At 42.2% G+C, this 17,474-nt stretch overlaps 1 protein-coding gene across 1 annotated transcript in view; it reads right to left on the reverse strand.

The window, feature by feature from the left end:
* MEGF10 (multiple EGF like domains 10) overlaps window positions 1-17,474 on the reverse strand; it is a gene marked incomplete at its 3' end in the record, with an annotated part of 129,003 nt that overhangs the window by 22,515 nt on the left and 89,014 nt on the right. Inside the window, exons 10-13 of the mRNA XM_080698495.1 lie at window positions 16,186-16,360; window positions 14,577-14,697; window positions 13,617-13,780; window positions 10,304-10,406 (exon numbers count right to left, since the gene is read on the reverse strand). Coding sequence (XP_080554621.1) covers window positions 10,304-10,406; window positions 13,617-13,780; window positions 14,577-14,697; window positions 16,186-16,360 — 563 coding nt within the window. The remainder of the gene's footprint in view (window positions 1-10,303; window positions 10,407-13,616; window positions 13,781-14,576; window positions 14,698-16,185; window positions 16,361-17,474) is intronic.

Raw genomic sequence — 17,474 nt, forward strand, 5'->3', positions numbered from 1 at the left:
CTTTGTTTTCACAGAGAAATGAACAAAGTGTACAATGATAAGACACAACACACCATGGTTAAATTGTTTTACATTAAGAAAACTCTACCCTGGAGTAAACAAATAAACACAGACTTGAACTATCTTGATGATACATCGTGCGCCAAATTCCTCCTTAAAAAATTTAATCTCAAGATGGACAAGTATAAGCAGAATTTCACAACTAATGTTATTTATAGCTGTTGTCTAAGCTATCAATTACTATGCAACTGCATGTAGATAAAACTCATTTTGGAAACAAAGAAATTTTAATCTATCGTGAATGCATAAACAAATGCTTAAAGGAAACAATAAAAAAGTAAGGTTGAAAAAAAGAAAAAATGGTTTTATTTGAGGTAAAGGGAAGTCTTTCCAAAATTTGTATTTCAAATCCAACAGGGGATTCTTTTTTCTAAGTTAGAGTTCTCCACAACTCAAAAGCTGCTCTTCCCATTGAGATGCTATGAGCTACAATTAGTAGTGAGGTGGCAACTGCTGGGCCCAGTCCAAATGAAAACATGGGAGCCACTAGTGCACACACTGTCCAGGATTCCAGAACACCAACAACTACCCAGCACCAAGGACTCTGAGCGGGCCATGGCTTGCTTTACAGTTTTTTCTTCCAAAGTGAGGAAGAAAAAAGTCATCCTGGACTGAACTTTAACAAAAAAGCAGTCCCAAACCACAACAAGGATGCTAATAATAACAAGGATGCTACTAATTGGTATTCTGCCGAATAATAATGCTCCACCTTTACTGCTCCTAATTTTCTTTTTCTGAAAGTCTCTGTCATGGTAAAGGCTGTTAAGTAGACGGGAAAGCAGGCACACCTCATTGTGTCTAGCTTGAATCAACAATAGACTTTTATTTCAGCTCAGACTGCAGCTGAAGAAAGGATACCAAGACCATTTGCAAAGCTGATTGGGGTTTCCATAGGATAAAATATGGAATCTGGGCCTCTTATGTTATTTTTTTCCCTTGTGTTCACAAATATTGTGACAAATAAGCTGAGACGGAACTGCAAACTCTGTGCTCTGCAAATGTGATACACCTGCCATGAAGTCTTAGCTAATATCTTTACCAACACCCAGACTAGGCAGAAGTACCAAACGTACTGAGGAGGCTGCAAGACTAAACATCATTTTGTGAATATAAAAAAAGTACCAAGAAGGGAGACAAGCTAGCTTCACCTTCAACTTAACGTCAGGGCCTAAGCTCTGACTGTGAGCAGGGCTCCTGTTTAACAACAGCCAAGCTGGGGACACCTGCTGCATAGAGATTCAGGGACCCCTGAGCATTTAGGCAAATCTCAGTGAGAAGTTGGAAGAAGTGGAAATGAGTAATTATCTGGTTAATCTAATGATAATCCTAAGAAGTAGTCCTGACTTTTGATGCTTTTTGGGGGGAGGAGGTTTTGGGAGACTGAGATTTATCTATTTATAGTGATTTAGTTTATCAGTTACTGCTAAATTACTTCTTCGTTATACTTAAATTCAGTTAAGATGGGCCAGATTACACTGCAGGTCAAAAGAAGTGTGTGTGTGTGTGTGTGTGTGTGTGTGTGTGTGTGTAACTTGAGATGGAACCAAGTTCAATCTACCTCTGAGCTACACTCTCAGCTCTTTTTATTTTTTATTTTGAAATAGGATCGTTATAAGTTACTGCACACTGGACTCAAACCTGCAATCCTCCTGTCTCAGCCTCCCAAGTACTGGGATTACAGGAGTGTGTCCCTTGCCCAGCTAGGTTATCATGATTTATGTATAGCTTAGCACACTCTCAATCATAGCATGTTAAAAAAAAAAAATGACTAAAGGCCAGATTGGCAATCTTTTATTTTCTTATCTGATTCCTCTTCCTTTAAGAGGTTTGTCCACTGAGTTAGCATAACCATCCATCATAATCAACTTTATCAAGGTAATTTTCAGGCAAGCAACAAGGGCCATTATACTGCAAAGACATACACTGTAAAGATAAGCTTGTTTCACATGAATTACCCATCACTTTATTTCTAGAGACTCAAAGTGAACTCTACAGGTCATCTATCAACTCTTGGTCTCCAATCTTATAAGCATATTTCAGTAGGACCAAGCTTTCTTTAAAATGACTTTTTTATTTTAGGACTTCAAAGCAGTCTTTCCTTTGAATATAAATCATAAAAATTCTATTTCTAAACCCCTTTTTTAAAATTTAAACATTTTTTTACTCTATCATCAGTAAAAATGAATCATTTTGCAGACAGTAATGCCTAATCTATTAAATGACAAATTCCAAGTGTGTCTCAGTCAGGGGGCATGTCGAGGAATGAGCTGGGAATAGCAGGCCTTTCGCCCTAGGCTGCATTCTTCCCCCACTGATACTCCTCCCTCAGATCCTCTGTGCCTCGTGCCATCTTTCCTTTCATCTAATAGTCAGGGAGAGACAATGTAAATCTACTATTGCTGAGGTGTGCTCACTCTGGAGAATATTAACATTTTATAAGAGCACACATTTTAGGAGCCTAAAAAGTAAATATCTAGCCAGGCATGGTGGTGCACGCTTGTAATCCCCGCGCTTGGGAGGCGGAGACAGGAGGATGGCTCAGGTTCAAAGTCAGCCTCATTGGCTTAAGAGACCCTGTTTCCAAATAAAATATAAAATAGGTCTGGGAGTGTAGCCCGGAGGTAGAAGGGCTCCATCCCCAGTACCACCAAAAAAAAAAAAAAAAGTAAAAGTAAATATCTAGTTGTGGAATTTAAGGACAAGGCTTCTAGAGAGAGTACTGGGGATGTGCTTCTGTAGGTCACACCTAGGTATAAGGCTGCTGATTTGACGTCTGTGTAAGAACAATCCTGCAGTGAAATGTGCTACAGGATACAGAGTTATAAGTTTGCTTTAATTATTCATATATAGAAATATAGATATACACACACATATATATTCTATGACATTTCTTAATTATTTTTATCGATCTCATTCTTTTCAAATTCTGCTAGAGTCCTATGAGATAATTTTCCCTTCTTTATCAAAGATATAAGAGAGAATTTAAGTGAATAAATGTCCAAGAAGTCTAGGTTGCTTCTGGCTTGCTGGTGAGGAATTCTTTAAGAATGGCAAGTCTGGGATATTAATGGCCCCAGCTTAGACACCCCAACTCTGTGTGGGACCATGATCAGAGAACGAGGTGGCTTGTGAATGAGGGAAGAAGGACTGATCCCAGGCTGAAGAAACACATGTTGCAAGGCTCAGAGGCCCACAGAGCATATGTCTATCCTTCAGGAATTGCAAACGTTGGGTACAACTGATTTTCTGAGGCAGGAAGAGCAGGGGAGGTACCTGGGTGGCCGGGCAGGGTTTACATCGAGAGAAGCTGAGGAATGTAACCCTCCTCCTGAAGGTCCCTTATAACTAAGACCAAAGGAATAATTTCTAAGAAAGAGTGGACATAACTAACTTTGTGTTTTAAAAGAGGAAAGAAGATAGTTTTAGGTGAGTCTAGAAAAAAGAAGGTAAGTTAGGGTGACTTTTGGAGTTACCCAGATGAGGAATGATAAAAATAACAAGGCCTGAACTAAATCAGAGGAAGCTGGGGTACAGGCTAAGAAGATGAATCCTGGAGAAGGAGAAGATGCAGATGAGGAGGCACTTGCTTCTTATCCCACCCCAGGTAACGAATTCACACTGACAGTCCCACGAGAAAGATGGCACCTGTTTTTCCTCATCACAGTGGCTGGTGCACGGACAATATTAAATAAATATTTGTTGAGTGAATCAAATAGCACAGTTCCTCTTCTCTATGTGATAGTCAGGACCACTTTCCAGCTGGATGTAGCAACCATAGCATTTTTTGCTTTCCTGAAGAAGTCTTGGTTCCAGCCAGAAAGCACAACATATTTACATTGTATATACCTAAACTGGTGCTGACTCCCTCCAGCCAAGGGATGGAAATGCCTGCCTGGCTTCTTCTGGAGAAGATATACTTTCAGGAATTAAGTTTTTTTTTTTTCTTTTTAATGTTAGCCCAAATTTCAGAGCAATACAAGAACTAGAAGGCATCTTAAGGATATTTCTTCAGAATATTTAAAAAGGAACAGATAAAAAGCTTCAACACTAGTTGCTTTAGGAAGTAATTTCCTAAAATGTTTGGAAGAAGGGACAAACTGGGAAAAGAGTAGCTTGAAATTTGTGGCAATCTCTGGTTCAGCGGAAGCATTTTTTTCTTCCCTGATAAATGTTCTAATGCTGATAAGGAGATCAGTAAGGGACTGTTTTTGCCAGGACTGTGGACAAAGAGCTCTTTGATAGCCTTCTCGAGTTGCTAGGCGATGGCTGAATGATCATGATAAACTTCAGCTAAGCAGCTCTAAAGAAATGTTCACGCATTTAATGCCTGATGCATTGCGCCAGTAGCCTCGATGTGAAATCAGCATTCGCTGGGCATTTGTGATTATATGAATGCAGCAAATAAATCATCTGAGGCGTCATTATTTCCTCTCTCAGATATATAACCCCAGATCCTTGTCTTGCTTAATTGTTCATATTTCTATGCCAGCACTGCAATATTTGGGGGTGTTAGTGAGCAAAGAAAACTACTTCGATTCAATGCCTTCATTCTAGGCAACAAGCTTTTAAACAATATTAGAATAAAGAGAGAGATTTGTTAATAATAATTGGGTTTGGCAATTATAGGAGGGAAGAACCAGTGTTTATTCATAGCATTTTATCTCTTTTTCTAATCCTCTGACCAATAAAGTGATAGCCTAGAGTAATGTCCTGTAGAGCAGGTATTCACCCATGTATCTGTCTCTGTCCATGCAGTGTCTGCCCTGATCGAACATGAGCTTCTGCAGCACGGGAGTTGCCACCATTTATCTCCTTGTGCCCACTACCCAAGCAGTACAGTGGCATGGAACTTGGAGACATTTGACAAGTGGCTGTTAAATCAGATCTTTCTATTTGGATACCAAGGGTTTTAAAGATCTGCGAAAAAAGCATCTACTTCCTATAAGTATAAGTAACCAAGCTGAGAAAAAGTCTTGATCAGGCATTTAAATTAGAAATGTTTCCATTTGCAGAGAGCATCACTGGCTTTGGTTTGGATCCTGATAAAAGCAGACAGTGTGGGTGCTGGGCAGATTGAAAGGTCTGGGAGCTGTGGTTTTTCCTGTAGCTTTTTTTGGGGGCGGGGGGGGGGGCAGAAATGAGCATCTCCCTCCATCCTCACTTCTCCAACCTTCTGCTTTTATATGACTCCCTCTCTTCAAAACTCAGGCAGTTACCTGCAGACACACTGCCCCCCCACAGTACCCAAAAGTGTTGGGTCCTTGCATGTTAATTAAATTCATTTGACAAACTTATAACCTCCAAGTTGAATTTGAAGGTATATGTCACGTTATTGCACGTATATGGACCCAAGAAGGAGGTTCTCCCCTCGTTGCAATAATTCAGGCATCACTAAGCTGACCCGTGGGGCAGACCAACCCCTGAAACAGCGGTTCACTTACTCCAGTGGTCACGCATGGTGTTGGGGGACACTTGGAAAGGGGCCTGTCCATGTGGAAAGGGGCTGGGACCACTGCAGGCTCAGATCTGCTTGCTGGGGAGATTGGGGAAGCTGAATTCTTCTTATCGTCTTGCCCACAGGACTCCTCCCTCCAATTCCCTTCCTGGCTAGCCTCCGATAAGTACCCCATCTTTTATTCTCCTTTCCCTTCCAGACCACCCTGCCATGCCTGGATGGTCTCTTTCCACAAAGGCCAAAAGGTTTCTATGGTGTCCTGACCTCTTTTCTACCAATTAAGCATTCAAAGTGTATTCTTAGTGTAAATGTGTATTTAAGTCTTCTCTTTTGCCACTGGTTATGATGCTGCTGTCAAAGAAATGCTCCCCTGAACTCCAAGTTCCTCAGTAGTTCTAGTATTAAAGTATAGCAAATGCCACTCCACATGCTGGTAGTGGTCTGTGCTATTGAGCAACTTTTTACATGATAGACCGGACAACACAGCAAGGCTGTGTAGACTGTCACTACATACGAGCCCCCACCAAGGGGCTCGATCTGGGAAGAATCCAGCTCTCACTCCGTGTGCCAAGGAAAGCATCCTGAAGGATTTCCAAATCTTGTCCAGATTTGCATAAAATTGGACTGGCAGGAGCTCCACTCTCCTCCTCCTACTACTCTTTCTGTTCTTCCTCCTCCTCCTTCTCTTGCTCCTCCTCCCCCCCTCTTCCTGCTCCTCCTCCTCTTGCTCCTCCCCTCCTCCTTTCCATCCACCCTCCCAATTCTCATTCAGTAGGTGCATTGGCAACTGGGAGCACAGGAGTGAGAAGGGCTTCCAGGTGACAGTGATCTTAACCAGAGTTGGAAGCCAGGCTACAGACTGCACTTGTCCCCAGACAGCTGGAATGAAATCTCGATTAGCTGTAATGCTCAGCAAATGCGTATTCTGGCTGAACTCAAAGCAGAAAGGAAGAAATAAACATCAACCTACATCAGGTTGAAACTTTAAAATATCAAATACTTCATAAAGCATATCACTCCACTACTCTGAAAATACACAGAGACCTTCACATATCTATCTATATAAAATAATATTTCATTGGCATCTGAAATTTCACAATAATCATTTTGAAAAGCCAATCTCACTCACAGATCTCTCTCTCTCTCTCTCTCTCTCTCTCTCTCTCTCTCTCTCTCTCTCTCTCTCTCTCTCTGTATGTGTGTGTGTGTAGCACAGGTGTAGAAGGAGTTTAGGACATAGACTATATCCTGATGTTATTCCATTTTTCCTCATTTTTCTACTGCAATCTTTCCCTTTCTGAAAAAAAGTCTGTTGGCTTAAAATGCTAATAAATGGAGGTTTTAAATAACCACAGGTAATTAAAGTCCACACATTTTTTTTAATGATACATTCCTTTTGAAAGAGTACCTGGGATATCAAGTGCAACTTTTGTGTTGTGTAATTTCCATAATAGTGCATTTGGAAGACTTATTTTGTGACTAGGTAAGATAGGACTATCAGTTATAGTAGAAATTTTAAAATCTCAGTTTTTTCAGGAAGAAAGGACATTCAATAGTTATGCAACAGGGTGAACTTATGAGTAGTGATGATCCAAATGGTAAGAAACAAGCAAAGCTTCGCTGGCATCAGGTTGGGGCACTACTTCCTCAGTGTGGACACGCCCACTTCCTGGTGGGGTGGGATGAGGTTTTCTCCATCCTTATCTCTGGCTCCAAACCCACCTGAAGGTCCACTGACATGGAAGAGCCCAGGGCCCTGCTTAGTCTGCACTGACTTCTGCACAAAGTGCACTGTTGTGTCACACCCTACTGTCCTCCCTGTTGAGACTTAATGTGTCACCACCTAGAGCAATCTTGGCAAGAAGAGGAGAGGGACCAGAACCACTTGCTTCCCTGGGCTTATGTTAATGATTTGGCCCCAAATCTGGGGTCTACAGCAAAATCTTATTTATATTGAGAAAGATAATGAGAATTTGCTTAAAACCAGTTTATTGATGAAAATTATAAGCCTATCCAGTGTTGACAGTGATGTGATGTTCTGTATACATGGTGAATAGTTTGCTCTTTACTTTTGGGGACAAAAAATCAATTTTGGTCCAATTTTAGGGTTTTTTAAACTTTCTTTTTCTTTACATATGTTTGCTTGTACCAAGTGTGTTCTGAGTAGGCTTAGATACCAGCAGATATCTGCACATCAGCAGCACATACAGAACCCAGAGGCAGGAGACATGGAGTCAGCTGAGCTGGCCTAGGAACAATAAAGATGCAGAGCTCATGAAGCAGAGACACCCTGGGAGGCAGCAAAGCTTCTTCTCTTTGGGGGAGCAAGCCAGTCACAGATGGGCGGAAGGATTACAAGATCCCCTTGTGTGGAAAGCCACTGCATCCCCACAGGAGCCTGATAGGTCTTTGGCCAGATGGGATCATCTGTCTTACCCCATGACCCAGACTGTGGAATGTAACCAAGACATTTTGTGGTTGGCTTCAGGCCAAATCATCTCTTGCTTTTTCTCACATATGCAAGTGTGTGCCTTTTACAGGCTGACACTCAGTGGACACCTACGTAGTGACTAGTGACTGGTGTGTTCAGGGACACTGCATATTCCCTCTATGTTCACTGGACAAAGGCAGATTTGGTGGTGTATGGCCCAAAATGAATATATGTGTGGACTCTTTTTTAGAAATGTTCTGAATTGGCCAGAAGTTTCAAAATGCCATTTTGCTTTACTGTGGTCATTGAGAAGTTACTACTGGTCAGTCCATTTGAGAACTTCAACAATTCTGGTGAAGTCACGAGACCTGGTTCAATTCCTGGTGTGATTCTGTTTTGACACTGGGTAATGGAGACCCAAGAAAAACAATGGGACAATGTTATTTTACTTTGTAAAGTCAGAGATTTTGCAAGTCAAGAAGAAACCATAGGGTCAGGAAGGCCTTGTGTCTCTGAGTAGCTCCTAGTAACAGAAAATAAGGTCCTTTACACAAGCCTTGGCCTCTTTCCCAAGGTATCTCTCAGACAAACTTGACAGTTCATCCCAACTTGTATCAGAAGATACAGAAACTCTCAAAAAATTCTAAGGGATTGACAAATGATTCTGAAGAGGCTGCTAGTGATATCCTGGTTAAATTGGCAATACTTCCCCACTTGGCCTAGAGAAAAAATTTCTTGTTCAATTTCTACTTTGCTTCTTAGAAAAATTGGCATGTTGATTCTAAAATTCATACTGAAACTCAAGAAAGCAAGAATAGTCAAAACAATCCTGAAAATGAACAAATCAGGAAGACTCATATTTCTCAAAATTAAAACTTCTTAAAAAGCTGCAATAATCAAAATAGTATGGTACTGGTATAAGGAAAAATATATAGATCAATTTGATAGGATAGAAAGTTCAAAATAAACATTGTCACATCTATGGGCAAATCATTTTTGACAAAAATATCGAGATAATGTAATGGTGGAAAGAACAAACTTTTCAACAAATGGTGCTGAGACAGATGAATATCCACAATGCAAAAGAATAAAGTTTGACTCCCTAGTCACACTGTAAAAACAAAGTCAACACGAATCAAAGACCTAAATAACAAAACTAAAACTATAAAAATTTTTAGAAAATAACAGGAATAAAAGTTTAAAGTTTGTGACCTTTGGAGTAGGCAATGGTAGCTTTTGAAACCAAAACACAAGCAACAAAATTTATAAAAGAGATAAAGTGTATTTTATCAGAATATAAGCTTTTCTTCTGCAAAAGCCACCAAGAGAGAAAGGGGGGGGACTCAAATAAAAGAAAATACTTTCAAGACTTTTAAGTCATATATGACAAGGGCCTTAATATAAAACATGCAAAGAACTATTCCAAACTCAATGATTAAAACTTTTTTTAAATGAGCAAATAATCTGAATAAATATATTTACAAAGAATATATACAGATACCCAATGAATGCATGGAAAAATTCTCAACATCATCGTCCATCATGGAAGTGCAAAGCAAAACCACAGTGAGATAACATTTTATAACCACTAGCATAGACATAATGGGAAAGGCAGATGTGCCCATGAGGATATGGAAGAGCTGGAACCCTCATACATGGCTGGTGGCAATAGAAAGTGGTTCTGGAAGAAGAAAAGTGGGTTTGCTCATGATTGGTGAACTTGGAAAATGGCACTAAAAGTCTCAGCAAGCATGAAGATTGTAAGCAAAACTATTCTCTTAGGACCACTGTTGACTTGATAAACCTCCCAGCTAAAATCATAAAGCCAAATAAATAAGGAGAAATTCTCATCCTATGGTTAGAACATTTGTACTCACCTGTGTTACGGATTTGTCATGCTTGGAACATAATTGTAAGAAAAAGAAGGTCCTACAATTTTTATTTCCTGGAAAAATATTTAAATATTTTCCTACTAATTATATCAGTGTTAGTATTTAACATTTTCATCTCACTAGAGTGACCCCAGTTATATTCTTAGGATTTATTTCAATCTTGTGTTTTCCCTCAATCCTCAATTGTATCACAGTGTTCTTGCTTGTAATTCACATTTTTTCCATCTTGCTGGCCTAAATTCTGGCTATTGGACCCTACATGTAAGCTCAAGGGAATTGCCTGCCCCTGCACAAATCAATAAGAACAACAAAAAAACAGTCCTGAGTTATAGGTTAATTAAACCCATTTCATGGTTAAAACGGTGCCAGCTTGCTGACTTATGTGTGTTTCTGGAGGAACAAGGGACAGAGCTGGGCATGGAGTTGGTGGGTCTCCCCTTCCAAGCAGTGGCCTGTGGCTCTCACCTGACCACCCGGGGAGGCAGCGGCAATGGCCCGAGGAAGGGTGGCAGCCATCTGCATGGCTGCAGTCACAGCGCTCAGCACAGTTGAGCCCATACGTGCCATCCTGTGAGGAAGACAGACCAAAGACAGCAGTGAGAACCTGGGAAATCCCACGAAGGAGGCAAAAAGCTATGGCACCACTTCAGATACAGCGTCTGCTCCTTAAATACCCTCAGGCACACACTAGTCATTTTCAGTGTCTTCTTGGTCCCCAGAACATAGGCTCCATGATGTTTGGAATCATTCAGACTCCAGTTTAAACCTGATGTGATAGCTTGGACACGTGAATGATGAAACCAATTTTGATAATATGCTGGTATGCACATTAATTAAATTATTATTGATATACTGGTATACAATTAATTAATTGATTATTTATTGATCTTAATTAATTATTTAGTAATTGATGATATGCACATTAATGAATTGACTAATTATTGATCTTACCATAAGCCACAACTCATAAAAATATTTTCTTTCATCCCTAAAGATTTTTAGAATATATTCTTTTTTAGTGGAAAGGAAGGGTCCTTCCTGGTCCACATAAATAAGTTCTATTTTTTAAAAATATAGTTCTAGAGGTGGTGAATTGGCTTGAACCAACCCCCCATGCCATTATGGCATGGGGCTATAACTATCTTCTGTATTTCTATCTTTTTTAATAAACTTCTTTAAATCTTTAAAAAATAAAATAAAATATAGTTCTAATTAAGTCCATTTCTTTTTTGTTTTTTTTTATTTTTTATTGGTGCATTGTATTTATACATCAAAATGAAGGAAAAAACTGTGTAGACATAAATGCACACATCACCCAGCCAGCCCCCTCCCAGTCCCCACCCCACTCCTTCTCTATCCCTCCCTCTCATGCTTGGCTTAGTGGTTGACTGTATATGAATAAGTACATCGTGCACTTTAAAGAGTTTCCTTCTCCCCCCCCCCCCGCATCCCCACAGTTTGGCTGCCTTATTTGCTCCTCTATAGGATCTCCTTTTTCACCTGGAGTTCCTCCTATGACCCCTTTCACCTTAGCTTTCACATATTAGGGAAAGCATCCGATTCCTTACTTTTTGTGACTGACTAATCTCGCTTAGTATAATGTCCTCAAGATCCATCCATTTCCCTATGTGTGGAACCAGCCAAGATGTCCATCAAAAGATGAACAGATTACAAAACTATGGGATATGTACACAATGAAAATTTTCTCAGCTATTAAAAATTAAGTTCATTTCTATAAGTTGGCATTGAGATACATGACACTACAAAAGATGAAGTCTTTTATTACTTTTTCCTAAATAAAGTTCCTCTTTTACAAGAAAAAGTCTACATCACATGAAATATTCAGACTCAGAATCTTAAGTATAGATTGGCAGGCCCTCTCACCCTTCCCTTGCGGATCTGGTACACACTTGCCAGGGTGGGCAGTTCAGCAGAGATGACTCTCTGGAGAGCATGATCGTTTCATGTATGGGAGAGAAATGGAGAGCTGTGCATTTGCAGGGAAACCCTGATCATGTACCCCAGGTCCTGGGCACTAGGGGGAAGGTGCCACAAGCCTCCTAGTACCACCCAGGTGCTAAGAAAAACACACTGCACAAAATATTCACAAGGGAGACATAAGACCAGCATTGTCAGGCTGAGGGTGTTTGATGGCATAACCTTTTGCATAGAACTTGTTAAACTACAAAAACCAATGAAAACATTTGGGGGCTTCACGAATGTTTGGTAGGGCTGCACGGAATTGGTGTCTGCCATGATATGAACCATTAAGCTGTCACCCTCCTCTGACTTACTGAAGCATCTAATCTGTGAAAAGAAAAAAGGTTGCTGTGCCGGGGCTTCACTTTGTCCACAGATGGGAGTGAGGCTGCCTGTCCCGCCCATTTCCAAACACTGAGCATTTGCCCACTGGTGTGAGGAGAAGCAACGAAGCTAACTTAACTCTGTCCTTGGGGTTTTCAGGGCACAGAATAAGCACAGAGTGGGAATCCCCTTTACTTTGGGAAATGGGCTGTACTTAATGAGGGGAAAGCCCAGAGAGAGAGAGAGAAAGAGGGGCCTCCATGAAAGGTCTGGAGGGGCCCCATTTTGGGGTCACATTGTTATCTTGCCATTTGCTGATGTCCTGGAGGCAGAGAACACACACCACTGAGAAAATGCTTAATGGCTCAGGAGAAAAGAACTGGGACAGGAAGAAAGAGTGGTGCAGACAGAAAAAGAAACCAGCCAAGTTCTCCAGGAAGAAAGAGAGCAGCAGGTTACTATAGGATGTGCTATAGAATGCACTTTCCAGTGCACCCTCTGTCAGCCTGAGGCAGGCACCATTTCTAATGATGGGTATCTCCCAAGAAGGTCAAGGGAATGGAATGAGCATTGAACTAGGGAAATGTTGGGAGATACTTGGGACTCTGGAGATATTTACATTAGGCCGTACTGTTTCCAGACCTTCTTCCATCAGTCAGTGAGCGTTTCTGTGACAGCAGTCACCACCCCCTTTTCAGCCCCTGCCACTCCCCATCCCAAAGCCTACGAATTTCCATTACAGTGGAAACAAAATATTTGGAGAATTGACAGACTTGCACCGAGTGTTTGACCAGTGCTGCTAACAGGCTGCCATCAGGAGAGGAGGGTTTAAAAGACAGAAAATGTTCGAGCAGAGGTAGGGAAACAGGGTAGAGATAAAGAACAAGGAAGAGATCCTCACAAAGCCCACTAACCAACTTCCACGCCTATCCCTATTCCAGTTCTATGTCCAATTTAAATGCAAACACCTAAACTCTTCTAGTACTGAAGTTTGGTTCACATTCAGCCCCCTTTTTCCCCCAGAAATATTCTACCTCTGAGCTACATCCCCAGCCCTATTTTATTATATATTTTGAAATATGGTCTCATTAAGTTGCTGATTCTTAAATCTGCAAATAAATCTTAAATCCGTGATTCTCCTGTCTCAGTTTTATAAGTACTAAGGTTATATATATATATATTTTTTTAGGTCTGGGGATGGAACCCAGGGGCATTCGACCTCCAAGCTACACCCCGTGCTTTATTTTTTATTCTTTATTTTGAAACAGGTCTCACTAAGTTGCAGAGGGCCTCACTAAGTAGCTGAGGCTCACTGCGAACCACGACCCTCCGGTCCCAGCCTCCTGAATGCTGGGGTTGCAAGCGTGCACCACCACTCCTGGCTGAGATTATATTTCAATCAGGCAAACTGCAGCAAGAAAGCAACCCTACAGCATCCGTTCCTCCAGGGCAATCCCAGTCAGAGCCAGCGTACCTGGCAGGGAAGTTCACATTTCTCTCCACGCCATCCAGGTGCACAGGTGCAGGTCCCATCCAGGGTGTTGCAGGCCCCCCCGTTGAGGCACTGGCATGTTAAGTTACAGCCAAAGCCCCAGGTACCACTGGGACAGCTGATGGAGCAGTCCACTCCGTGCCAGCCTGCATGACAAGAATGCCCGAACGTAAGAAATGAAGGCAGCAGGGAGTTTGGGTGAGCCTTTCTAAGCCACTTTTCCCTTTAGAAACATCTTGGAGATGTACCAGGGTGCCTCCAAGCCTTAGTCCCAGCAGCACAGTGTGTTGGCTCTGCCACAGACAGTCTTCATCAGAAACAAACAAAAGCACCCTACTCTGAGAGGACCCAAACAACCATGCCTGCTGTGCGATCTGTCAAAAACGCCAACGCTGACAAGTGCCAGGCGACTGGGAAGAGCCCCGGCATGGGGCACCTTTAATGTGCAGTGGCGCGTGCTGTGGAATGCTGAGTTTTGTTCACATAGAAAACTAGAATATTTCTATGAGATGGAGAGGAAAGTTTGTGCTTGGAAGAACAGCCCTGGCTTTGAAGCCGGACCCTATTAACTGTGAATAGCATGCATCCAAGATGCTGGATCTACGGACGGACACGTTTTGGGCCTCACATAAAATCTGTGCTTGGCTATGTTTCTTGTCATGACTCCAGACCAGTCAACTGAGGGGCACAGACACATGTCTGCTTGTTTACTCTTCCCAAAAGCACAGACTCACAGATTTCTAAAGTTGGCAGTGACTTCAGAGACCACTGACTGTAAGTCTCTTTGACTCATGAGGTATTGGAGCCACATGGGACTGTCTTGTGGAGGTCAGGCACTCAGTTCTGTGCAGCCGGATCTAGAACCCTCATGGAGATTTCTGTCCTATAAATTTAGGTAATTACATGACCAGAGTCAGATCAGATCCATTCCCCTACTCTTACCTGCCTTGCAAGTGCAAGACCCGTCCACAGGAGAACAGGCAGCCTCGTTTTTACAGCCACAGCGCGAGGAACAGTTAATCCCATAGGTTCCCTGATGGCACGGGGTAGAGCAGTCAATTCCCTAGATGGGCGCAAATAGCAAAATGCAGGCAATTTTGCAAAACCAAAATCAGGACAAGTAAACAAACATATATCTTGGCAATGCTAATGATGCTTCCTCTCTAATTTTAACATGCTGTATTTTGTTAAAGTTGCTATAATGTCACCACTGTACAAATTTTAGAGATTCAAGGGTAATACAAGATGGGTTAAGTTTAGGATGGAGTATTAAGTGGGACACAAAGCCTGCTGCCTTCATTAGATTTGCCTTCTGAGCAGAACTAAAAAATAAACCTTTTGTCCTTCCTCAGACATGCCGATACATAAAAATGAATTGCAGCTATAAAATTACTGTCAGATAGAAACATAAGTATGAACTATATATTAATTCCCAATGCTCCCTAGACTTCCTTGTATAATATAGACTATTACTGGATAACAGAAAGCAAGAGAGTACACTCTCAGCCAACAGCATGATTCAATGTATCCAACAGCATTAAGACCAGAATTGGGTGCTTACCAAATGTTACTAAAGGATGTTTCTAAAAGGGGAAGGGGGCCTTTAAGACAAAGCTACATCAAGGGCTCAGCCAAGGGACTGTGACCTAGGTTGGAACCCAGGAGAGAGCTTCTCACTCTGTGACATTATGATCCCCCAGATCTACCCAATATGCTCTCAGGTCATCACCAGTGTTCTCCACAGTTCAATGTGTTCTTCTTTAAAATGGGAGGAAATAGTTTAAAACCGCACATGGTCCTTTCAAACAAAGATCCTTAATCTATAGGTAAGAACTCCTAGAAACTGTAGGCAAAATTCTGTTCTCTTGGCACACAGGCATAACTGTAGGGTCTATTTTCAAAGGGACCTAAAAGCTATGTGCAACTAACCATAGAATGTAAATGTATAATAAATTATGTACAATGTGTCTTTAAATTTCATGGACTTAAAACAATAACTGTTGACCATAATATCTAACCTATATGGAAAAGTAACTTCTTTGCTGCCTATAAAAACATAGTAAAATAGTTACTTAAGGGATGATTATAATAGAGTCCATTTCCTGGCATATTCTTACATTTATCTTATTTTATTTTTTGGTACTGGGGTTCCTGGAAGCCCTTCTACCTCCGGGCTACACTCACAGACTTATTTTATATCTTTTATTTGGAAACAGGGCCTCTTAAGCCACCGCGGCTGACTTCAAACCTGCGCGTTCCTCCTGTCTCCGCCTCCCAAGTGCGGGGATTACAAGCGTGCGCCACCACGCCCGGCGCTATTCTTACATTTAAAATTAAAGACACATTTACGTTTTTGCCAGTTTCCCCAGTTATCATCCAAAGGTTCCTTCTTATTTCTTTGTTACTGATTTTCTCTTTACTCTCCTTCTCATCAATGACATGAAGCACTGGCATGCGAGGACTGCGCTTTAGGGTAGGGCACGTTAATCATGGTATCGCCTGGCTCCGCACTGCACGCCATTCTCCTGCCTCCAGAGCCCAAGTCACTCACTTTGAATCCTGGGGCACAGGTGCACCTGCCCGTCACGCTGTCACAGTCAGCCCCATTTTGGCAGCTGCAGATCTCTTGGCACGCTTCCCCGTAGAATCCAGGAGAGCAGGTCTCATTACAGTAGAGTCCCGACCAGCCCGGCTTGCAGGCACACTCGCCAGACATGGGGTGACAGCTGAGAGATGTGGATGAAAGAAGTCAGTCACTCTGGGGTGAACATGACACCCGAGGCCCATGCAAATGTGGCTTTAGCCATGATCACTAGCTGATGTGTGGGTAATTCCATGCACGATCACTTAAACGTCATTCCCAGACTTGGTATGATTGAATTAACTGGCAGAAACCTGATTGGAATTGAGGAAATGTATGAAATCACCGTCATGCTCTAGCAGGATGACCATGACAACTGCACCCTTTTGTCTGAAATTCTTTTCAATTTTCTTAAACTGAAAGCACTCATTCGGTAAGAAGTCAGTTAACTCTAGGAGAAATATTACCAAGAACTTTATTCCAGTGACGACAGCAAGTCAGTTAACCAGTGTGGCATCCCAGGAACCCCAGAAGCAGGGACTCTGTCCACCTCCTTTTGCAACCTGCCCCCTCTACCTGGCAATGGAGCAGCTGCCATTACCTGACACCGCAGCCGTGGTGACGGGTCAGGCCACCAGCTGTTGCTCCCAAGCAAATGGACACATCAGCTGTGCAGAGATGCGTGTGCGCGAGAGTGGCCACAATAGGGCACTCTGTGGTGCCCTGGCTCAAAACACATGTGCCGCCACCATAGGGAAACCTTCGCAATCACACTAGCCCTGATGTTTAAAGCCAGTCTTGCCCCCTCCCCCTGCTGGAGCTCAAGCCCTCCCCTTAACAAGGGTGAACAACAAAAGCTGCTGTGGCCTCCACACGCTTGCCAAGTGTCCTCTCATGGCAGGACTGCTCATAGGTTTTCTACCTTTTCTGGGGGGGATGGTGTTGTGGTACCAGAGATTGAATTCAGGGGCATTCTGCTTCCCAGCCACACCCTCGGTCCTTTTTATTTTTGAAACAGGGTCTTGCTAGGTTTCTGAGAGCCTCGCTTTGTTGCTGAGGCTGTCCTCAAAACTATGAACTTTCTATCTCAGCCTCCCAAATACTGGGATTATAAGCATGTGCCCCACACTCAGCTGGGCTTCTACTCTTGGGAAGAATGATGATCCAGGAGGAAAGAAGACTGAGGATGGAATTCCAGTTTTTCCACTGCTAGAGTAACCGCTCGGTGATGGCACAGAATTTCCCCAGGCCCACATCTT

Source organism: Muscardinus avellanarius (assembly GCF_963383645.1).
Source record: "Muscardinus avellanarius genome assembly, chromosome: 7".
NCBI classification, from domain to species: Eukaryota; Metazoa; Chordata; class Mammalia; order Rodentia; family Gliridae; genus Muscardinus; species Muscardinus avellanarius.